Genomic DNA, 25,980 nt, shown 5'->3' on the forward strand with positions numbered 1-25,980 from the left:
AATTTTTTTTTATTAAACTAGCCATTGTCAAGTGCCAACTACTTATTTTTTGAAAATGCATGGTTAAAAGTGGGCGTCATGTATATAACGTCACCGGTCTCAAAACACCCTAGGACGCCCCGGGGGGCTATGTGCCCGGTGCCATAGGGGCGCAACGGCCTTTAAAATGCTCCATTACACCTGGTGGCTGGTGTTAGTAGGAATCCCATTAAAAAGTGTGTATATTTTCCAAAATGTTAACTCTTTGATTTTTAAAAAGATTGATATGTCGAGTAAAGAAATACCATAGAAGCAACAACCCGACAACTTGTGTTGCGTTTCATTATTTGAGTCCTCTCTTCTTTTTGTCGTTGTCAAAATTTCTTTTCAAGAAATGACATGTTCTAAACTTATGTTCAGAAAAGAAATCATTTTTAAGAAAGAAGTATAATAAGTATACCAAGTTCAAAAATCTATATGTTGTAAGTTTCTGACGATATGTTTGTAGAAAATATCAATAAAATCACAAGAATATATAGTTATCTTTTTTATATGACAACGTTGGTTTTAGGCAAATTTTTACCACACCAACGTAATCTACTTGTGTATTATTATATTTACGTATTATTATAAATTTTTTATGCAATGCAAATTAAATTTTGACCAAAGTTCTTAAGAAAATACACCAACACATGAAGAAAAATATTCAGATAAAACTTTTGCATAAAAATAAAAGATAAAAGTAATGTGGTATGATAGTTAGCTCTTATTAGTTATCCCATAACAAAAGTCTAATTGATAAATATAAACAAATTTTTATATCATACGAATGTATCTGAAATAATTGTTTTCATGTTTTTATGGTATACGAATAAACGTGAATATAAAAGGATGACGTAATAAATAAATTGAATTGAAGATGTCATCAAAAACAGGAACCTTATCACGAACATCCTATGGTACAACAGAGTTTGCGTTCTGCCCCGTTCTGGTGTTTGTTTACAATAAATTTTTTTAAAGCGACGACTTTTTAGTTTTTTTTTCGTGTTTAGGTTATCGCACCTTTTAAATTAGAGATCCCCGTTGTTTCAATCCGACCATACTATGTTGTTTTAACTGAGCTCACATCGGCTTCAGAGTTTAACTTGTGCGTTCCCTCAGAAAACCATACCGCCGACTGCCGCTTGACATTCGTTATGCCACCACAAGAGCAGAACTCTCTGTTGTAACACATGGTAAGACGAAAAACCAGGTGGGCCTCGGGATTCGAACTGACAACCTCGCAACGCTTAGCTCAAACCCATCATTCCCTGTATCCATCAAAAGTAACACAAGTGGGGATCAAACTTGGGTCTGCACTGGAGAACCCAAATCTTCTACCATTAGGCCACGGGATTGTTTGTTTACATTAAATAATGCTATTTTTTATTAATACATTTTAAAATTAGAGGAAAAGCACCCAAATGACCTAACTAATTACCAAGATATACATAGGAAGTGCATAAAAGTAAGATATTTCACGAAAATTGAGGGCTTAAGAATCTGACACATGACCCTTTTTAGAGGAAAGTTTGTACTTTAGACACTTAGACTGGACGTTATGGGCGCCGTGGAGGAGGGAACACCGCCGGGGCACAGTGGAGGTGCGTGAAGGGGACGGTCGGCGCGGAAGGAAGGTGGAGCGGGGGGGACCCCAACGGTCAAAGAAGGAGCCGTTTAAAAAAAATAATAATTAACCATTTCTATATAAATTCAAACCATTTTCTCAATTTTACTCAAACAACTTTCATTTCTACACCCAATTTAACCATCTTCACACCAAAAACAAATTAACCATGAATCCTAACTCGAACCCGAACCCAAACCCAAACCCGAACATGAGCTCGAGCTTAAACCCAAACCCAAACCCGTGCGATCCGAGTTGTATGTGGTGGGCTAGTTTGCTCGCAAATAACGTCGACCTTAGCAACCCATTCTATGCAAACCAACAACGACCGATGATTCCTCCACACATGCAACCGTTTACCCCCGATATGTTCTTTCGGTCGCCAATGCCGTATACATCCTCGCAAGTACCCGAAACACAAATACCCAAAACGCAAGTACCAGAAACGCAAGTCCTCTGTCCAAAAAGAAGTCATAAAAAAAGAACCCGGGTGACGTTCGAACAACCGAAAAGGTCGAAAGACAAATGTGGGAAGCGGATGAGGAAATGGCGTTAGTGTTAGCGTGGATCGACTCTTTCGAAGACTTGATTCAAGGTATATTATAAAAATATTTATATGTTTTCCATGTTAGATTTTTTTATTTAATGACACTGAGCTTTTATATGTATCGAAGGTGACGGCAAACATTCGCCGGAGTTTTGGGTAAAAATACACACCAAGTTCTTTGCTTTAATGGGTCGAGGTGAGTATCGCGGGAATGATTCCGTCTACAACAAATGGAAGGCATCGCACAAAATTCACACCCGCGTTATGAACAACAGAAAAAACGGCATTAGCGATGCCGACGTGTTGGAGGCTTACTTAAAACAATACAAGTCCCTTTATAATAAAGATTTTAGTATGTTGAAAATTTGGAGACAATGCGTAAGCTCGCCAAAGTTGCATACGGTCCCGACACCATCACCACCGCGAACGGTCAAAGACAACGTCTACTTCGACCCATCAATTGCCGTCTCAGCCCATGTCCGATGGTTGTTGTCAACTTAATCTAAACGAGTTGGATCCGGAATTAATTTTTGACGAACCGGATGAGTTGCCACGACCGGTAGAAAGAGATAAAGCCAAGGCGGAGGATCTTCGTCAAGAACCACATTCTCTATGATTTCCGACGTGAGCTCGCGTTTTGAAAACTTGGAGCCGAGGCTAGCCGAGATTGCCAATGCTAAAAAACAAAAACAGGAGGACCTCATGAGAATGCACGAAGAAAGAAAGGCGATACTTGCGGAATACAAAGCGATGCAGGGCTCACTTGGAGCAAAAGCAAGAAAAGTAATTCGAGCTCCTCACAAAAGATCTATCGCATCTAGATCCGGTGACGCGGGCGGTGATGGAAAAAAGAAAAGCAAAGGTATTGCCCAAATATGCAAGCGAGAACGAGGATGACGAATATTAGTTATATTTTTATTTTTTTATTTGTATGTTTTTTATTTTTATTTAAATTTAATTCTTATTACTATATTATTATTTAATATATTATTTAAAGGGCTTCGAATCCCCCCTCACCATATAGGGGCATTATGCCCTGAGGCTTCGATGCCCCCAGCACCCACATGACGCTGACATAACATTGTGGAGGGACTTCGAAACCCCCCACCATAATATACAGCCTTAGAGCAAATGGTAAAATGTGTTTTTATTTACAAACAATTCCAAATCATTACTTAGTCTCTAATCTTCTCATTTTCTTTCTCTCCTCTCTTTCTCACTCATAAAAGAGTTTGTAGGTGTTTGCAATTATAAACACTTTATCCTCTCCACGTGAAGACCTCCAATTAGTGGGGGGCGTTGGTTTGTGGGTTTAGTTTGTAAATCCAAACACATGTCACATAGAAGCATTAGGAGATGCCCTTATCTGACAGTCGGACCCACATATGGATCATGACACTTTTCAAAGGAGATGTCTACACAAACATCTCCTAAAGGGACACGTCTAAAAACATGACATTTTCTTTGAAATGTCAAAATTTGGACTTGAAACGTGTAGGATCAGAGAAAAAGTATAAATTAAAATAAAAAAAACGTTTAAAACCATGCCAAGCATCTAAAAAGCGGATGAAAGCGTTTAAATAATGATGAGTTAGAGTCAAATACGCCTGAACCGAAGGAAGCGTCCAAGGCTCAGACATTTCCTTCTATCCTAAGCGTGTCATTTCCATATTTGAAGGTTTCTGACAAGACAACTTATTTTTGATGTTTCCCCTTAGAAGACGTCTGTGTAGATGCTTCATCTGAAAAATGGCACGTATTACGAAATAGGTGGTCCGTTGATAGGTCTAGCTGTTATAGATAAAACGTTGTACAAATAACAGACGCTTCTTCAGAATAGTATCGTGTCAAATTTTGAAGATCTCAACGAAGTATCTAATTTCTAGACACTATGTTTTTTTAGGAATTAATTGTGGGGCCATAGTCATTTTGATGATTTTTCTTAAAGTTAAGTCCATGAATATCGGAAAAACTCATTGTTTATTAAAAACATTTCTAAAATAGTACATGAATAAAAAATAAGTAGATATGGTTTTACTTCATTTAGGTCATGAGGTATATATATTCATATTAAAGGATAGAAACATTTTCAGTAATAAATATAAGGGTAAGCATTTAGGTTATGAGGTATATATATATATATATATATATATATATATATATATATATATATATATATATATATATATACTTTATTTCATTTCACTCTACTTTAATATAAGGAAAGTGTTTAACCGTCTTTACCTCTCTTTATTAAATGTAAAATTGATTCTTAAATTAGTGTGTATGTGTGTGTACAAAGGATTTTAAAGTCTGTTAACATTTTAATTCACCCTACATATAACACCCTTTGACCTACGAAGGAAGTGATTTGCCACTCGTTAACACTTACCAACTCAACTTTAACACCTTGGCGTTAAGACATACCCCTAAACCTTATAGTAAGTTTGACACTTATTATTATTTTTTTTTTCAAATCAAAACTCACATCTATTAAAAGTTGGTACTTTACCTGTTAGAATAGTATAGATTAGTTATTCAATAGTAAATAATTTGAATTATGAAAATCCAATTTTTAAATTTTTTATTAGTTATCAACTATGCCAAATTTAATTCATATGCAATTAAATTGACAACTAGAGAAAACAAGACTAAGGGGGTGTTTGGTAGAGAGATTTGATTGGGGAGAAATGGAATTAGAAATATTTCTTTTGTTTGTTTTCCACTTTTCATTTCTATTTCTCTTTCTATTTCTTTAAAACCAGAGAATTCCATTTCTCTTTAAAACAAAGAGAAATCCATTTCTCAGCAGCCTCCACATAGCATGTCACCACCTCGTCTCCGGCCACCACCTCGTCTCCAAGTCTGCAACCGCCACCTCGTCTCCAAGTCTGCAACCACCACCCCGTCTCCGCCGTTCGCAGTGGTGAACACAGAGATGGTAACCGGTTGTAGGTTGCAGGTGGTACGGGTGAACAGAGATTAGGGTTTCAAGTGGTGGTTCGTGGTAGGTTAGGGTTTTCAGATGGTCGGGTGATTGTGGTCGCAGGTGGGTGACAGTGGTGGTGGAAATCGGCGGTGGTCGCAGGTGGCTTCTGATTATCATCATCATCATCGCCACCACAACCACCACCACAAAATCTCCAAAGAGGCAGTGATGACAGATCTGAGCCTCCTTTTTCTATATCTTATGTTCCAAAAATTTGAATCTTTTTAATTTCTTGTGTACTGTGGTTGAAGAAGGGGATTTGGTGGCGGCAGCCGGTGGTGGTGGGCTGTGGTTGAAGAAAGGGCTGTGGTGGTGGTGCTGGTGGTGTGGGGCTGGTGGTGGTGGTGGGGCTGTGGTGGTGGTGCTGTGGTGGTGGTGCTGGTGGTGGTGGGGCTGTGGTGGTGGGGCTGCGGTGGTGAGTGGTGTCAGGTTGGGTGGAGGTGGGGTTGGGTATGGTAGAGTTCTCTGTTTATTTTCTCGTGTACCAAACAAGAGAAATGATTCTCATTCTCCATACCAATTCTCTTTCTTTACAATTCCATTTCCATTTCTATTTTCTCTCCTTTTCCATTCTCTGTACCAAACACCCCCTAAGTATTGTGAGAAACCTTTACCTCTAACTTTGACCTTTGGTCCCCCGTGTTTGAATGTGTACTTGTTTTGGTTGCGAATTTAGAGTAGTTTCAATGTAGCTTCTTCCCATTTTCTTATTTTCTTTCTGTTTTTCTTTCTTTTTTTGGAACCGCAAAAAATATAAAAATAAAAAATTAATAGAACATGGTGAATAAAGTCTTTGTTGCTTCTTCCAATTTGCAGTCTTTTTTTAATAAAGCCTTTGTTATTTCAGTGTTTCTTGACTTGTTGTCTTTCACTAGTTAATAGAACATGGTGAAATTTCTGATCATTTAGGTTTGCATTGCAGAAATATTAATTAAACTTTGAAAGATCATTTAACAATTTTTTTTAATGAAAGCCCGAATCATTGCAAAAACAATGGCTTGTTTCGTATTAAATGACAAGTATACAATCTATAAGACCATTCGTGCCTTCGTGGGGTAAACTCTTCGCTGGCGCTCTGTCCGTCTTCACGTCGGCGCTCTCTCATTTCTCTCTTTAAAGGAGTCACTCCCCCCCTCTCTCTCACATGTCTCCATGACATGAACGTCGCATTGGAGTTGGTTTGGTGAACGGAAGATAGTTTCATGAATGGGTTTTAATACCTAGAAAATATTTTAACAAATGAAAACAACTTTTATATTTTAAGAAAGTTATAATTATATCATAAACATATATATATATATATATATGATGCAGAGTAGCCGTTCGAAAAAAATATATGATGTAGAGTATAAATTACCAAATAGTAGACTAACACGTATTAATGAGGTTGGTGGTCTATTGACTAAGACAAAACCTTTTAGGCTATTATTACATTAGATGACTAACACGTTTTTTTATTTATATAACTCAAAATATAAATAAAAAACGAAAAAAGAAATTAAAAACCCTAATGTTTTCTCCGTCATTCTCGTTAAAATAAACGACTAAAAGACATAATGCTGAGATCAAAGACGCAATCACGTAAATGAACAAAAGACACAATTATAACTAAAAAAACACAATAGATCGCAAAATATAACACAATGCGAAGCAAAATATAACACAATGCTAAGTAATATAACACAATATTAAGAAAAAAAGGCATAATCAGTAACGAAAATAAACATAAAACACAATGATGAACAAAAAGACACAATGATCTTTTTTCTCTCAGCTTTGTGTCTTTTTTTTTAAATGAGGAAGATGGTGAAAACATTTTTGTGTTTTTAGTTTTTCATTAAATTTTGAGTTATAATTTTTTTTTAATTTTTATAGGGTTTATATATATATATATATATATATATATATATATATATATATATATATATATAATTCTTCTCATTATTTTTATTTTTGTCCCCATTTTAGCAAACTTTGGCCCTGTAATGATAAGATTATTCATATATATATGGTAAGTGTTATTTTTTTATGATGTATATAAATCACTTGAAGAGGGTGAATTAGCGAAACGATATAGAAAGTTCGTAGATGAGAAAGACAACAAGCAACAAAACACAAGACTAACGGCAGCCACATATCAGTCAAAAGGCTACTGCTTTATCGCTCGTCAACACCGCCACTATTTCCTTAATTTTTTTATTTCGATTTTCTATAGCAGTGTTCGTTCTTTATATGAGTCATGTATTTTTTAGTTTGTTATAGCTTTATCATTAATTAATTATTATTTGATATTTTGGCATGTGAGATTATATCTGTATATTATCATCAAACATTGTAATATATAATTGGTGCACGTAAATAGCAACTCTATACTTCAGATTATTAAACATATTATTTAGGGATAAAACTATTAAATACTCAAAACACATGTAGCGTATTACAGGAACCGCCATTACTTATTTAAGGGAATAAAAAAGTTGACAATTAGAATTTAGAATCACTAAAACATACTCATTTAAACATATGTGAGTAAAAAGGTCAAAGTATATATGTATGAGAGGTTTGTTAGTGACGATGTCGATCTAGATAAGAAGCCATTAAATCACTACCAAACATATTAATTCAAATCACAAGATGCATAGTTGCTCATGATCGGTTTGTAATTGCTAATTAACTACTTATACGAGTGGTGATATGTTGGATCATGAACTAAGAAGACAAGTTGCATTTATTCATATATGATATTAGTTGCTGGTGTAAAACTTACGTTGTTATTCCTGTAACATTCGTTAATTTTCAAACCAAAAAACCCAACCAATTTAAAATGTTTGATGTATTTCGGACCTTCAGTTATTATTAAAGGTGGTAAATATATTGAATATGATCATTATGTTGTTTATGATTTTCATGATGTTTTATTAATATTATTATTATCTCAAGCATTAAATTTAAGTCAAGATCAATTCAATTCGTTTATGTTTTGATTACATTTCAACTATTATTCTTTCATTAATTGCAAATTTTGAATATTCAACTATATTTATTTATTTTGACCAATTCTATGACTTTTACCCATAAGACTTGTCTTTTGACTTGGTTTAGAAGCTTTTTAATTCACCTAAACTATATAATGTATACATCTTTACCTTCATCAATTATTGGTCAAACCATTTAATTCCATCATTAACTTTTGCTTAAGACTTGGCTAAAGACTAGCTTGACCAATTAATACGGTCAAGCATTGTTATTAACGACTCTTGAACTATAAATTCATGTCCTACCTTTGCAAATCCTTCACCACAACCCAATTAACTCTCACTCATGCTCTAGCTCTCTTTTGGTGTTAAAGTCCAAGTTTGACCAAGAAAGTCAAACCGTTCAAGTTCTTCTTTTTATTTATTATTCCATCCTCGGATAATTTATTATTTTATGTAAAACACATCATGTTGTCATCACCACATTGTCACCTAATGTCGACAGTTATGGTTGTGTATCACTATCGCTTGTCGGCTCGTTTAATGTTCAGTTAAAAAAAAGTTTTATGTTAAAAAAAAACTAACCTTTGCAAAACTAATAAAACCAAACCAAACATTTTCAACATGTCACTTCATCTTATCATTTCAAATATGTTAGACATAAACCCGACTCAAAACCGAGCTCATGTTTGACCAAAAATGAACCACTCAATTAACTTGTTTGCTTAAATAATAATCGGTTCGACAACAAACCGAACTCATTAAAATTAACTAATAAATATTATAACATATATTTTCTCAAAAACTAAAATAGATTGACTAAAAGTTAAGTAATTAACTTGTTTTTCTTTTAACTTACAAAAATAGAATAAAATTTTATTTTTAACAAACTTTTTATTCATGAATTTATAAGTCGAACATGTCGGCCATCTTTTTTTTCTTTCTTATCTTTCCTCAAACTCATTTTTAACCCTAGTTATTTTCTTATCTAAGGTCGCTCATTGAACCAAACTTTGTCGGTTCACTCGATTAAGACATCTTCGCTTATTTTCTCTTTTCCCGCTAAGTAACATGTGAGTTTTCATAACCCCTTTTTACTTTTACACGTTACACGTTTTGGGGTGTTGCACGTCCAAACTTGGCTTTCTTGTGCCAAACTAAAATTCACATGCGTGTCTTGTATGTATTTGTTTTGTATCATATTGCTTGTAAACTGTGTGATTATATGTGCTAGTTGTTTATTGTTTTTGTTGATGGATACACATACTCATAGTGGGAGGGTCCGACAGGACGCACCTGCACCGTCCATTTGTTAATGGCGGTATCATAAACATACTCATAGTGGGAGGGTCCGACGGGACGTACATGCGCCGTCCATTTTTAAATGGCGGTATCATTATCATTATACTATACTCCAAGTAGCTCGGCGAACGGGGGTTCCTTAGTAGATTTGACTTATGTCAAACGAACGGGAATATCATGTATTTACTTTTCTTTTGCTTTATGATTGAGACGATACATCTTGACTTGTGAATTTTTACTCTTTTCGTATTATATATATGCAAAACTTATGAATTCTCACCAACATTATTGTTGACAAAATATATTATTTTAAACTTGTTGCAGGTTATTAGTTAGACCATTAGGTTATTAGAAACATGTCATAATGAAATTTCAAAGTTATTGTATCGCGTATTTGTGATGTAATGAAATGAAATGAATATAATTATTGTCGCTTTAATAGCGTTACGAGATTTTAAGTGATCTGTACGTTACACCCAGGCGTATTCCGCTTAAAGCCGGTGTCACACCCCGACTTAGGGCCTAGGCGTGACACTCATAGTTGGTACCTGGTTTGAAAATATATCAGAGTTGCGGGTTATTTGCGAAAGTCTTTGATTATAATAAAATATTAATTTATTTGAAAATCTATTAGATAATAAATATTCAAGTATTTTTTGTTTACAAACCTTTATTATTGTTTACAATATTTTATTTATTTATTTAAAAACTGAGCCATCTTCATCTACGAGTATCTAACTCCACCAATGACTCTTATGCTTTGCTATCTGTACTATGCTTGCTTTCCTGTAATGTGGGGAAAAATACGTCAGCGATATGCTGGTGAATCGTTGACTCTAAAAACATTTTAAATAACAATTATAATACAAATATAGTTTTCTTGACATTGCTCAGCAGAAATATTTCTATATCCGGTATTGTGACACTGCCCTACACACACACAAGTCTCCGAGCCACGTAGCCCATTCCGGAGAAACTATACATTAGCCCGTGGCCACGTAGCTTTTGACTGTTTAGGCTTAACGGTTATGTTTGGATCCAGACACATGTGTATTCGGTCTGAGTTTTTTTATTCTCTACTTTGTATTATAAAGTTTTTTAAAGATCACGTAATCTCATGTAAATTTTTGACTAACTCTATAAGACAACAACCTGTCAATCTTATAGAGTATAAATATGTTTGACTATTTATAAAGGTTTAACGTATTCACGACGTTATAAAATACGTCAGCGATATGCTGGTGAATCGTTGACTCTAAAAACATTTTAAATAACAATTATAATACAAATATAGTTTTCTTGACATTGCTCAGCAGAAATATTTCTATATCCGGTATTGTGACACTGCCCTACACACACACAAGTCTCCGAGCCACGTAGCCCATTCCGGAGAAACTATACATTAGCCCGTGGCCACGTAGCTTTTGACTGTTTAGGCTTAACGGTTATGTTTGGATCCAGACACATGTGTATTCGGTCTGAGTTTTTTTATTCTCTACTTTGTATTATAAAGTTTTTTAAAGATCACGTAATCTCATGTAAATTTTTGACTAACTCTATAAGACAACAACCTGTCAATCTTATAGAGTATAAATATGTTTGACTATTTATAAAGGTTTAACGTATTCACGACGTTATAAAAAGGTTGAACGTATTCACTTGTACTGATGATGTGATTGTGTGAAAACCTTTCTTGATTGCGACTGATTGTTAACCTATAAACAAATAGGTTTGAATGATCACCTTGATGGTGTTTCTTGATTAGACTGCAGACTATAAGTCTGGTTTTAACTAGGGTTGGCATATCGTGTATACCCGTACATGATAAGACACGAACACGATAAGACACGGACACGAAATGGGTATACCTGTACACGACACGAAAACTTTTCATGTACCTGTATCCTAAACACGAACACGAACCTGTTAATACCTGTAATACACGATAATACACGATAAGAGTTGTTTAGTAACACATATTTGACAACCTGTTTAGGGAATAATAGGTAGGTAAAGATTAATAACTTACCAAGTAAGAGGAAGCACCGGCGGGCGGCGGCGGCTCTGACAGCAGAGAGGAGAAAGTCCGGTGAGGAAGTGGTGGTAGCGGAGGAATCACCGGCGGGTGGAGAGGGGCGGCGGGCGGAGAGGGGTTTGTCCAGATAAGTGGTGGCGGCGATGGAGTGAATGTGGATATCTAATATCTGAATGTGGAAAGTGGAAACGTGAGTTAGGGTTTGGGGATAATAATAGTTTATAATTATAATATTATATATATTTTTAACTATAAAAATTTAACCAGGTACTTACAGGTTTTTACCTGTTTAGACACGAAAATTAACAAGTAAATTCGTGTCTACCTGTTTAGTACACGAAACCTGTTAAGGCCTTACCGTTACCTGTTAAGGTCGTGCAGGTACGTGTCGTGTATTCGTGTCTCGTGTATAAATTTCCAGCCTTAGTTTTAACCTTGATTAGGTTTGTGAATGTTTGAAATCATGATTGTATTGGTGCGACGTTTGGTATAGCATGCTTTGGCCTAATAGGGTTTATCACGTTGGCAAACTTCTCCAGGTAAGTAAACGGGTCCCGTGGTTGATTGGGATGTGTACGAATTACTTACCTTAGGCAAGAAGAGTCTACTAATGATATCCTCCTTCTAGTTACTACATGCCCGTCAAAATATATATTGTGTATAACATTATCATCATCAAAATAATGTTTATCGATAACTATTTGTGAATGCTTTTGAAATACTTTTCAAGGTTAAAGGCCTTAGCTTTGACTGAGTCTAAACTTAATATAATATAATTGACAATAACTTAGACTTAGATCCTACCTTAGTGAATGCTTGAAATACTTATGCTAAGGCAGAACGATTGCTTAGTTTGGCAGAACTTCGCCCCTAACTCGCTTAACTGCTCTACGGCTCGTTAACACTTCAATACTTGTACAAACTTCAAGAAAACGGAGCTCGAAACTTCTCGGCAACATGGTACATTATCCAATGTTAACTATGTGAAGTGATGGTGAATGTGGGATGAATGAGCTTCAAACCCATAGCCCCCTTTTATAGGCAAAGTTTTGGGGATCGTTGCGTAGCACGATGGGCCTTTCCTTAGGCAATCGCGTAGTTCGACGCTGCAATTGACGAGGTGTTGCCACGTGGTTGGCCACGTGGCCCTGATTACTTAATAGGGTCATCGCGTAGCGCGATGCCTTCTAGATCCTGGACCATCGCGTAGCGCGGCGCCCCCTTTTTCAGAATTTCTAGGGATGGCATCGCATAGAGCGATGATCAAATATGTTCATCAATCGCGTAGCGCGATGGGTCTGAAAACCCAAAATTTTTATTTTAACCCCTTTAAGTTTCAGAATTGTTATTTTTGACCCAAAATTGAACAGGGTATTCCCGATATGTTATAGTCAGGGTGTTACAGATTGGTATCAGAGTCGTAACTATAATTATACAGATTGGTATAATTATAGTTAATTTTAGGGCCCAAACTGCATGTATACTCTATGTGCTATGTGCTCGCACTTACAAGTTCATGCATTTGCTTTTATTTATATTTATAATATTTCATAATGTCGCATGCACACATGTTCACACACAACATCATAGTTTTCAGAGACGCTTATAATCTAGTTATCTCAAATGTTGTAATATATGCTATTAAATTGGCTAAAAATATCTTTTATATATCTATTTTTATGTCATATAAGCCTTATTGATACGCTAAGAGGCTTTTTTAACATGACTAGCTAGAGGGTATAACAATATTATTGTGATTTCTCTTCTTATATTCCCAAAATATAAATTCCAAAATTTTGTTTAGCTTTATTAAAAAAACAAAAAAACAAAAATTGCTTTATTTGCACACACACTCTCCCCCTATAAATTGCAAGATCTTCCCACAAGTTCCCTACTACTTACAACGTGTGTCACACATAATCTTATATCATCAGTTGAACTAGAAAACAAACATTCTAGTCTTGTCTGTTTTTTCTGTTTGTCGGGCAAAACTAGAATAAGATGCCTGAACTTAACCCAAACAAGCAAGCTCCTACTCCCACAATAATCCCAACTCCATCACCATCCCAATTTCATTCACCCTCACCATCTATTTCCATTCCAATGACCCCGAAGAGCCCGTTCATCACACGTGTCATGACGCCATTGGCTAGCCCCATGAAGAAGGCCATGGAAAGCATGCAAGGCTATTTGGAGTTCACCAAGCTCAATCCGCATGACGAATGGCTTCCCATCACCGAATCAAGAAATGGAAACGCGTTTTACGCAGCATTTCATTCCCTTAGCTCCGGAATTGGAATCCAAGCTCTTGTCCTTCCCCTTGCCTTCACCGCGCTTGGCTGGTAAGTAGCTCAATTCCTAACTATCACATACACACACTCTACACCTAACTTTCATACACACTCAATCATCACCTAACTTTAAACCAAAATTAAATACCACTTTTCATCGCTCCTTTCGAGGGTGGTATATATAGCGGTAAACACCTGATTCCCCTCTAGAAACAGTCTCAGGTAACTGGTTTATATGATCTCGTTGATTAGCAGGGTATTGACGGGGTCCCATAAGTTTTCTGATAACAGGTTCTCATAAAATGAACTTTTACAGGATTTGGGGGATAATAAGTTTGTCTACATTTTTTGTGTGGCAAATGTACACACTTTGGCTTTTGATTCAACTCCACGAATCACCTTCTGGAGCTCGATACAGCCGATACCTATGGCTTTCCATAGCTACTTTCGGTATGCTTCCTTTCAAGTTCATGCGAAAACTCGAATTCACACAACTATAATAAATCAATAATATGATCATAACTTGATATGTATATTATATAATTCAGGTGAGAAGTTAGGGAAGTTAATGACATTAATACCAACAATTTACCTCTCAAGTGGGACATGCATAACCCTAGTCATGATCGGAGGAGCCACGTCAAAACTTCTTTTGAACACCATCGTTGGGAATACACTCGAGGACAAAAACAACACCCCATTATCCATGATCGAATGGTACCTTGTGTTCACATGTTTGGCAGTTGTGTTGTCGCAACTGCCAAACTTAAACTCCATCGCTGGAGTTTCATTAATTGGTGCAATTGCATAAGTCTCGTATTGCACCATCATATGGGTAGTATCAGTGATCGAAGGAAGGCCTGTTGGTGTATCGAATGAGCAACCGGAGAAGGTGTTGGGAGTTGCTAGGGTTTGTGATGTTCTAAATGCTCTTGGCATCGTGGCTTTTGCTTTTAGAGGCCATAATTTGGTGCTTGAAATACAGGTTTGTTGATTTATTTTGTGCACAAAATGTTGATGTCTTGCATGGTTTCTCTTCTTTGACGTATATATTTATTTGAAAGACACTTAAAAATCTGTTAAAAATTGTCACAAAAAAATTTCGCATCTTAATTTACAAGTGTTTTGAGGGTAATTAGAAATTATGACACCAAATTATAATTATATATAACAAAAATTGGATTTAATAACCTAAACTTTGAAATATTGGCCAATAATAATTTATATTGACAATTTAACCAATAACACTCGCTTGAACGTTTTAAAAATGATTTACAACTTTTTAATTGAATAAAAAGTTGGTCAATTACTTAAATGCATGTTATGGAAAGACTTAGTTACTTTTACGTATGTTAAATTAAGATTCATTTGCAACGAAAATGAAAGTTAAGATTAAAATTAATCAAATTGTAAGCATGCATTATCCTTGACCAATATGGCAATATTTTATAAATTGGATAATTAAATCTAAATTTTTTTTTAATTTAATATTGATTTGTATTGAAAAGTAGGTTTTTATTTCGATCCTGGTTTTGGTGCATCAGACGTGTTTCCAATCAAGTACGCGTCATAAGTACAGTGTTTCTACTTTGGTACTTTATTATGTAGGGGGCTTTTATGACTTTAATAGTGCTAATATAAAAAAAATTTGGGAAAATTTCCAAAATAGCCCTTTTTATAGAGAGAAATCTCAAAATAGCTTTTTTCTTTTTTCCTTAAAATCTTTTATAATTTGGATTGTCAAGACGTATTGGGAAAAGATAAAAATAAAAACGAGATTTCGAAAGAAAGTCAGGTAAAAGACGAGATTTTGGGAAATAATGTCAGTAAAGTCCAAATTATTTGTAATCTTGGAGCAAAAGTTCAAATTTTTCAAAAACTTTTTTACTCAAAAAAACCGTCTTGAGAGACTGTTTTTTTATATTTCCTACATTTCCCATCCAAATTTTCAAATTCTTGGAAAATTATATTTTTTACAATTATACCCCTGAACCACCATCACCACCTTGAACCACCACCATCACCAACGCCGTCGGCCCCACCCCATCACCACCACCGTCACTACCACCATAGCCCCCTCCACCACCACCACCGCTGGAATCTCACCACCACCGTACATTTGATACAAATATTTTTTTAAGCAGACAAAATGAACCAATAATTGACCTTTTAAAAAATGAAAAATGAAAAATAAAAAAATGAACATTTTGTAATATGACACAAAATATACCTGGGTGACTCTATAAGGGAACAGCAATAGCAGATTCACCATTAAATAGCAATTCCCAAAATACCCCTTTCAGTTTGTTGAACTCTGATGGGATTCTGCAACTACTGCTGTTATTCTTGCAAGAATCTTTATCAACTCTTGTTTTAAGGATTAAATTTTCTTTGTCTTGCTAGTGACGGTGGTGGTGATGGGGTGGGGCCAACGGCGTCGGTGATGGTGGTGGTTCAAGGTGGTGGTGGTGGTGGTTCAAGGTGGTGATGGTGGTTCAGGGGTATAATTGTAAAAAGTATAATTTTCCAAGAATTTAAAATTTTGGACGGGAAAGGTAGGAAACATAAAAAAACAGTCTCTCAACACGGCTTTTTGAGTAAAAAAGTTTTTGAAAAATTTGAATTTTTGCTTCAAGATTACAAATAATTTGGACTTTACCGACATTATTTCCCCAATTCTCGTCTTTTACCTGACTTTCTTTCGAAATCTCGTCTTTATTTTTATCTTTTCCCAATACTTCTTGACAGTCCAAATTATAAAAAAATTTTGAGGAAAAAATGACTATTTTGGGACTTCTCTCTCTAAAAGGGGCTATTTTGGGAATTTTCCCAAAAAATTTACATAATTTTTAAATGTGAAAAGGAAATGGAAATTAAATTTTAGTACATCAACATTCTTAAAATAATTAAAATATACGAATTTCATAATAAAATTGAAACAAAAATGGTTAACCTTAATCTGTTTAAACCAAAGGACTTCTAGTCCAATGGTATTTTGATGGTGGGATAAGACTTAGTGACTATAAGGTCCAGGGTTCAAATCTCACAAAAGGGGGGTTTTTCTCAAATATTGAGTTTCCTCCTGAGTGATCCAAATTAGTCAACCTTAATCTGTTTAAATTTGATTAAATATATATTCAAACATAAAAAGAGTATAAATGTTATGCACATCTAGCCAACAAATTTAGAAAATTTATTATTTAAAATCAGATTATGAGACTTTTCAATGATAAATTAAAGAATATATTAACATGATATAATTAATATTAAATATTAACTTATTTTCATATGTTAAAGTTGCATTATTATCCTTTAATCATGATTGCCAAAACAATTATCCTTACTTTCAACTCAAGTTACTTTATTAAGTGCTAAAACACATTTGAATACATATATAAAGTTTCTTTTATTAAAGTTATAGTGACCTATTAGAAGAACCCTTGAGACTCATCACGTCATACTCGTACACAGATAAAGTCATTATTTAATATTTATAGTACAATTCAATTCGATTTGAAAGCTTGCCTTTAGGATGGCATTTACATTTTAACTATTTAGTAATACTAATACATTATTATTATTATTATTATTATTATTATTATTATTATTATTACCCAAAAAAGTGAATCTAAAGTAAAGTTTACGACTTTAGAATTGATCTAGATAGATTCAATCCGTTTCATGTTGAACTAACAAACCTAAATAAGCTGTATTTAAGTCAACATAATGGGTTTTAATGATTCAGATATTTAACCTTGTTTCTAAAAAGTACTTTTTAAGTTGATTAGATGGTTTCAACAAGCTTTGTCAACCCGCAAATTCATATTATTTCAGGTTCATTTGTTGACAGTTGACACGATTTTTATTATTGTGTCTTTTTGTGTGTATGTCAAGTTTGACACTCAAACGCAAGTCATGGTTAGCCTTATTTTTGCTATCACTGATAACCGTATATAATGATGTAGGGTACAATGCCTTCAAGCTTAAAGCAGCCATCAAGAGTACCAATGTGGAAAGGTGTAAAATACGCGTATCTTATCATCGGAATGTGTCTGTTTCCTGTCGCCATTGGTGGCTATTGGGCCCATGGAAACCTGGTACGCATCACTTAATTATACCATACAAATACAACCACTCACTGCACACACTTCAATTACAACCTTAAACGCACCATGTACGGTCACTTATTGTGCAAACATATTGATGCAGATGCCTACAACCGGAGGCCTGTTAACCGCATTATACAAATACCACGGACAAACAACCTCAAAAGCAATCCTAGAATTAACAAGCATCCTCGTCATCATCAACTGTCTCACATCTTTCCAAATATATGCGATGCCCGTTTTCGACAACTTGGAATTAAGGTATGTGACTAAAATGAACGGGCCATGTCCATGGTGGGTCCGGGCAGGGTCTCGGGTTTTCTTTGGTGGACTAGCGTTCTTTGTTGCGGTTGCACTCCCATTATTACCGAGCCTAGCGGGCCTTATTGGAGGCATTGCATTGCCCATAACTTTAGCATACCCGTGTTTTATGTGGATTGTGATGAAGAAGCCCGGCCCGTATAGCAAAATGTGGTGGTTGAATTGGGTGCTCGTGTGTTTAGGAATGTTATTAAGTGTTCTACTTGTTTTCGGGGCCATTTGGACTATAGTGACTCAATGTATCGAGGTTCACTTCTTTAAGCCCGAGTGAAAAATAACTATCTAAAGCATTAAGAGTTGTACAACATAAGAAGTTTGCGATTCCAAGCTAATGTAAGAGTTAATTCGTCTATAAAATAATAGGTTTCATCTTACATCTATTAGATATACAAACAGGTACAAGAGGTGACGATTTCAATCCGTCTGCTTGTTAATGGGTTGTTTGTTCTAAACGAGACAAGTCTGAAAGCATCGTTAAAAGGGGATGGGTTAAATGTGTATATTAAGTTTGAATCTTGAAAGTGTGACTACTTATTAAATTGTTTTTGTCAAGTACTTGACTTTAATTGTAAATACTTTGTGTTTTGAATCTTTTGATCAATAAGGAACCCAGCCCAGCTTATAACGACCCATACACTGTTCAAAGAGCTCGTAGCTTGATTGCTCAAAATCGGCCTGTTTATAAATGGGCCTCACAGAGTCAGCTCAATCTGTAAACAAGTCAAATCAGCCCAATCTGTAAGCAAGCTGAGCCGACTCGATCTATAAACGAGCCAAGCCTGAGCCAAAGTCAGCCCAGCTCGTTAGCTCAGCTCGTTTACAACCGTATGTACTAAAAGGAGCCAATTTCCAACCCTAACCCTTTCTGATACGTTACCCACCTGATCCACTCATCTTTATCACCTCTAAACATTACCCAACATTTCAAGCAAAAAGACTATGATAACACAGAGCATGCTAAAACAGTCAAGTTAGAAGTCAGCATAGCATATAATCAGCATACCTGAAAAGGCATGAAAAAGAATCCAAACTCGAATGCAATGAAACCTGAGATAACACAACACAACAAAACAATCAAAGCGGTCGCAACAATTTCCATTCTTTAATCATCATTTGCTTCAATTGCAATTACAAAACATAATAAACCGAGAAAAGGGGAAGACCGTATAAATGGTCAAAACTTGTTGCAATTTACAAAATAAAATTGTTAAGTTTCTACATTGATAAAGGAAGAAGCATCCTTCGTTTCTTTTTCTGGGCCAATTTTATTCGCTTTGTTACCTTCATAGATACTAAGAGTAACAATGTGACAGTTGCTAAACCAAATCCGAGTTTCATATGCCTGAAATATAATGAAACTGCAGAGAAAACGAAAAAAGCTAGAATCACAAGTTCCCATATTACAAACACCACTACGTCCACCCTGCACGTCCAGTAATGAAAAAAAAGGAGGTATTCAGATAATATTTACATAATAATTTTTTAAATGAAACGTATAACAAAACAAATGATAACATACTTGAGATTGTAAGTCAAACATCTTAGCTTTTACAATAAAAAAAGTGCAGTTACATTTTAGCAAACTAGCAAACGAGCCTTTCACATGTATAGAAATAGGAAGACATAGCTACCAATAAACAATATTTTTCATGTGAACCCACTAGATAGAAGTATGCATTAAAATCATTAGCTAGAGGCAAACTATCACTTGGGTACTATTTTCAAACATTTTAATTTCCAATCTTCCAAGATTTAAGTAAGCGCAAATATTATAAGCAAACAACATGCATTCTATTTTTTCAAACAAAAGTCCCTTTATAAGGTTTTGCACGTTAAAGTCCCTATACCTGTTAAATTTGAATAAAACCATGAATTTTTTTATACAACTTGGAACTGATACATCCAGTTGCTTTGCTTACATGTCTATCTCTTTTCTAGCGAGGCTTCTATTTTTTTTATCCTAGTTATTTTTTTAAACAACTTGGATGTACTGGTTTCAAGTTGTTTTAAAAAAAAATAAAACTTTGTTCAAATTTAACATGTAATGGGACTTTAATGTGCAAAAAACTGTTGGCACTTTGTGAGAAGAAACAGAAAGTATGTTGATTTTTTATGCCAATTGTCCTTAAAAGTAATAAACAAAATGAACCGATACAGAACATTTATTAATAGTTACTACGAGAGAAAGAGATATATTTGAATTTTGGCTATACCATCCATATTCAACTCTATTGTTAATTTTCAACACCAGGAATACTTATATTCCAAGTGTTGTGAAACTAAGTTTCCAGGTGGGTTGATCACAAATGTAATAAAGTAATCAACTTTGTATCAATATTTTTAAAACCTAAACATATGTCACCATGATCAATTGGAAGTCGTTTAAATTTCCAGAAGGTTAATAGAATATATTTAACATTGCTTAAAGTAGGAAATTAGGTAATGTTACAAGTGACTATGAATCCACTTGTATGTTTGAAGCTAAAGCCCAATTATCAATTGTCGATTGTTCATGTTTTATGCATCACAATTTGAACTTAAAGAGGATGAAATCCAAATGTTAGCATCTAGCATAAAACATAAGTACTCGGTCGATTGGAAAACTAAAAAGTAAAATCATGGATTATCATAAAGCAATCAGTTTTGATCACAAAGAACACTCGAAAGTAAAAACGTACAATCCTACATCTATCAAGAACCTAATTCGATCATGAGTGTATGTATTTATAAACTACAACTATCTCTCTCATGAGAATGAACCTATTGGAAAGAATAGCCTGGTTCTAACTTCTATCAACAAAAATCAGTAAGACACGTGCTGCAAACTTCCTACATACTTAGGCAACCAGTATAGGTCCAATTAAAATATCAATGAGATGTTAACAAGGCTGGCAAACATTGCAGGTCACAATTACATATAAATGACAGTTTTCCAGTGTCGTAAAACTCGCTAGTTGGGCCCCGCACGGGGTGGGGCTCGACTAGTGATAATCAGATTAATATTTGATATGTAGCTTTTGTTGTACACACAGACACACACACATACAAAATTTTATGTGTAATTTTAAAAAAAAATTCAACGATTTTGACCAACTCTGGCACATTTCTGGCCGTTTTTGACCCATTTTCACCGAGTTTAAATTAATGGTCTGATAAGGTGAAATTTAATCAGTAACTCACAGATCAGCTATTAATCCCGATTTTCACAGCCAGTTCACCATGAAAATGAAACCTTACACCTATATTTTCACATAAATATACGAAATTAAACCAATTCAACACCAAAAACAACAACCAGCAATCACTATTCAGATAACCTTCATTTCAATTATAAGCTTCCTCCTCAGAATTACAGTATAAACAATTAATCATAAACCAATTAATCAATTCACACAAAATTACACCAACGAAACCCTAACCCTAACAAACAGATCAAATCACCTGGAAGAAGAAGATAAATTCGAAGTAGACGAGAAGAACGACATCGATGCCCAATCATGCTTGGATCGAATCTGATACTCTCTAAGCTGATCCACGAGATTGGATCTTGTAATCCTCTGTCCAGAATAATAATTAGCACTTCCACCACCAACAGCAGCAGAAGCAGATGTGTTGTTGTTGTTGCTGTCTTGCGGCATGGATCCGGATCGCGGTAACATTTTGACGGTACCGCCACCGCCTCGATCTCTATCTACGGATGACCTGTACACGTTTGATTGGATCATATACAATTGAATCTAAAGGATTGATTGATCATCCACGGCGGCCAAGAAGAAGAAAATGGTGGACAGGTTTCGGTTTCGGTTTCGGTTTCAACCACCGGCGGATGGAACAGGAAGGAGAGGGTGGTGTTTGTTTGTTTTGGTTTGGTGGTGAATGACGGGAATACCCTTGGGTTGGATGGATTTGAGTCGGGTGACGGGTATGGGACCAGGTATTAGATATGATTTTACAGTCAGGTATAAGATTAATATTATTGATTTTACACTTACAGGATCACAAAAGTATTTATAAGACTGTTTAGACAATTTTAGTTTAACTAGTTATAGTCTAAGACTAGGTGGATACTAGCGATTAATCGAGACAAATCAAGATTAATCGGAACGGATTTTAATGTATAATTTTTCTGTATGCATGCATGCATGTTTATATTTTGAATTTCCATTTGTATATATATACACAAACACATTTTGGCTGAAAGTTGGTTTGAGTCTTGCTAGAAACCACTGCTTTTAGCCGAAACCGTTGATTTTGGGCAGAACCTCGTTAGAAAAGGCCGAATAAGTCTGATTAATCCCAATTTTTCCGGATTTGACCATTGATTGATTAATTAGACGATTAGCCCAAAATTAATAGATGGGATGGGGACTAGCGATTAATCGGGGATTAATCAACGCCTAGTTGGAATTTTTACAACACTACATGAGATAGTGACCAAAACGAACAAGTCGTAAACCTAAACTAAGTATCTGGCATGTAGGAAGGATGTTATTCGTCTGGTAACGGTTCAACTAGTCCATGCAAATTATCGCTAAGCCCTACACACCCACATAAGTTATTCGAGTCAGTTGTAATAGTTATAGTAGTGTCTGGTGACACATTTTGTCTGATAAGAAGTAATTAAAAAAATAGTTGAAAATTTTGTCTCGTAATTTATGTGTGTTCGTAATAACACTTTGACTCGATTGACTTATAGGCAACGCGTATAAGGCTAAACGGTATGAAAACGTGAAGAGACAATCTGAAGCCGACGAGAACACCGCCCATGGCCTTCAAGAGGCAGCAATTCGGACCGTTAATATTAATTATTATTAACAAACATAGGTTGTGGATAAACGATTATTTAACCGTCTTATACACTATACATGGCCTTCAAGAGGTAGCAATTCGGACCGTTAATATTCAACAATTATTGTTAACAAACATAGGCTGTAGATAAACGATTATTTAACCGTCTTATACACTATAGAAGAAAAATGCTTAGAAATTGATCATCAGTCATAACCGGTTATCGATAGTAAAATATTCGTTAATAATAAGTTGCCATTAACCATCAATAATTTGGTGCATTAGTGAGACGATGACAACTGACATATGATCTCATCAAGTAACAACTTGCTCATTGGGAATTTAATAAGAATGCTAATCCTCTCTTGATCTATCGAAAAAAATACCATGTAAAATCTCATTCGTAAAATAGGGTCTTGACTCTTGATACATTGAAAATGTCTGCATTTTACAGATTTACTCTTTTTTTTTCATAGGTACAGGCACGGTAAAGTTTAACCCGTCTGTTCTCCGTCATTATTATTAAACCTTAAGAATCAGTTATTACACTTACAATTACAAAAAATTTTAAAAAATTTCCACAACTCTCCTTTTTGAGATTTCTAAGTACTTTCCTTCATGGCAGCTTCTTAAGATTCGTATAAATGTAAGTTAATATTCCAACTTCATTACATAAGTATACCATCAAATATAATAATACTACACACTATATTATAATTTATAATCTTATATACAATGAATAACAGGCCATATCCGATTATCTGAGGTTATAATCCGGGACACATTTCTTGGTAGATAAGAAAAATATATTTTTTAGAAGCCTAAATATTTTATTTTAATGCAAAATCATAGTACAGATTCTTCGTACACACGAACCCTCATTGGTCGAAACTCATTTCAATAACTTAGTAACTTAATCGCGTCAACAACGTGTCAAATGCTCCTATAAATTTAAAACCCTCGCAGCTCTTCATTCACACACACCATCAAATCCTTCAAACTCAATTTTCTTTATTTGTATTGCTAAGTTCCATTTTGCTTTGATCATGTCCAGCACGGTGAATAAGTGTGAAGAGTTTGAAGAGAAAGTTGAGGTCTTTGAACCGGAATTGAAATCGGAGGAGAAGAAGGAAGGTTTGATCGATAAGCTTCACCGATTGGATAGTAGTTCCAGCAGTGTAAGTTAATTTTTCATCTTGTTCAATGTATACTCTTGATCAAATATATGCTTGTAAAGTATTTATGCATATAATAGAACTGGTGGCAGTTGAAAATATTCATACATCAATGTTATTGATTTTCTTATAACTAGAGTCCAAATAATATGTATAAATTTAAAGTATTACTCACAACTATGCTATGTGGTTTTTATAGTTTTTATCACGTTATTGGTTATAAAGAAATGTCCATCTCTGTATAGACTGTATGTGATTGGTTACATATTAAGAATATATGGTGTTTTTAATGAGACATATAAGACGGTTACATAAGCACATGTGACATACATCATACATAATGATTTGCATACGCGATTGTACATGAGATCTTTGATTCGATCGTTCCAACACACTTGTTAATGGAGGTTTATGAATTTTATTATTCTTGAAGTTATTGTTGAAATGTTTTATGTTTATAATCTATATACAGTCTAGTGATGAGGAGTGTGAGGACGGTGAGAAGAAGAAGAAAAAGAAGTCACTGAAGGTGAAGATTAAGGAAAAGATTAACGAGTGTAAAGATAAGAAGAGGAAAAGAACAAGAAGCATGAAGCCGAGACATATGTCCCAATAGAAAAACACGAAGAATTAGGGAGAAAGGATTTATGGAAAGATTAAAGAGGAACTACCTGTGGTCATAAGAAGACCGATGAGGAGCATGCTCCTCCACCTCCGGCGACACTTGGTGAGGAAGGTGAACATAAGGAGAAAAAAGGTATTTTCAAGAAGATCAAAGAGAAAATTCCGAGTTATCATTCAAAGAGTGAAGAAGAGAAAGAAAAAGTAAAAGGGTGCGACTAATTACGGGTATATATTTAAAATCATAATGGTTTGTAGATTTAATTATGTTTTCTTGCTATTTTTTTTAATATGCTTTTTGGTGTGCGTGTGTGTTTTTCATGTTATTTATTTGGAATGTCTAATATGTTTTATGGATTTTGATTACAACTTACAGTGTCAAGTCTAATACATTTGTGTATTATGTAATGGAGATCACACGCGACAACCCGTCTGCCCACCACCTCCGTCTTGATGCCTCATCTTCTTCGAGGAATGCTCTAACACAACTTTTCACACACATTCACAACCTTCTCCAATCCAATCTTTCAATTTGCGCTGCATTACAACTCAATGCATACGGTTATGGTGATGATGATGGTGATGTTGTTTAGGAACAACCCTAAAAGTAGGAAAATCAAACTTTTATTGTCAAACTTGGTTTCTTTCCCCACACCCATCAAGTACACACAATACACATTCGATACAAAAGTCAAAAACCATAGGAAACCCATCAAATACACACAATACACATTCAATGCAAAAGTCAAAAACCATAGGAATTCAGCAGCCACAATATAGGAATCCATTACAAAAGAAACAAGCATTACAAAAGTCAAAAACCAAAAAAGTCAAAAATCAAAACAAGAGTTCAAACAATTTGATTCAAATTAACCAAAATAGGAGTTCATTCAAATTAACTCGGTCTGAAAGGATCAGGATTTGTTCTTTTTCGAGAGCCTCTCCTACATTCAGGTTCATTCTCTCTTTTCTTGGGCCGTTTACCACTCAGAATCAACCTGTCAACTGGTTTTCTATTTCTAGAACCTTTTCGGCCCTTTTTCGCAGGGCCTTTCCTAAATTGAGGTTCCTTCTTACTTTTCTTGGGTCCTTTACCACTCAGCCGCAACCTATGAACTGGTTTTTTAACTCTAGAACCTTTTTGACACTTTTTCACAACAAGATCTTTCTCTCCATTATCTTCAT

At 35.0% G+C, this 25,980-nt stretch overlaps 1 protein-coding gene and 2 pseudogenes across 2 annotated transcripts in view; 2 read left to right on the top strand and 1 right to left on the bottom strand.

The window, feature by feature from the left end:
• Positions 1-18,482, top strand: part of LOC143529989 (lysine histidine transporter-like 8) — a 132,141-nt pseudogene extending 113,659 nt beyond the window's left edge. The window contains exons 2-6 of the transcript XR_013134766.1: positions 13,428-13,835; positions 14,101-14,234; positions 14,333-14,769; positions 17,750-17,881; positions 17,994-18,482. The product of XR_013134766.1 is annotated as a lysine histidine transporter-like 8 (transcript). The remainder of the gene's footprint in view (positions 1-13,427; positions 13,836-14,100; positions 14,235-14,332; positions 14,770-17,749; positions 17,882-17,993) is intronic.
• An 836-nt stretch (positions 18,483-19,318) lies between these two features.
• LOC143529950 (uncharacterized) lies at positions 19,319-21,936 on the bottom strand. The gene is made up of 2 exons (XM_077025620.1): positions 21,653-21,936; positions 19,319-19,634 (listed from the first exon to the last, which is right to left on the bottom strand). Exons 1-2 carry the CDS (start codon positions 21,934-21,936, stop codon positions 19,427-19,429), a joined length of 492 nt encoding a protein of 163 aa, XP_076881735.1. The 3' UTR covers positions 19,319-19,426.
• Positions 21,937-24,045: 2,109 nt separating this feature from the next.
• On the top strand, positions 24,046-25,017 carry LOC143529951 (uncharacterized; annotated as a pseudogene).
• The last annotated feature ends 963 nt before the right edge of the window (positions 25,018-25,980 follow it).

This window comes from Bidens hawaiensis, unplaced genomic scaffold (genome assembly GCF_021521415.1).
Source record: "Bidens hawaiensis isolate Kalapana, Puna unplaced genomic scaffold, B.hawaiensis_p1.1 tig00008796_1, whole genome shotgun sequence".
In the NCBI taxonomy this organism is placed as follows: domain Eukaryota; kingdom Viridiplantae; phylum Streptophyta; class Magnoliopsida; order Asterales; family Asteraceae; genus Bidens; species Bidens hawaiensis.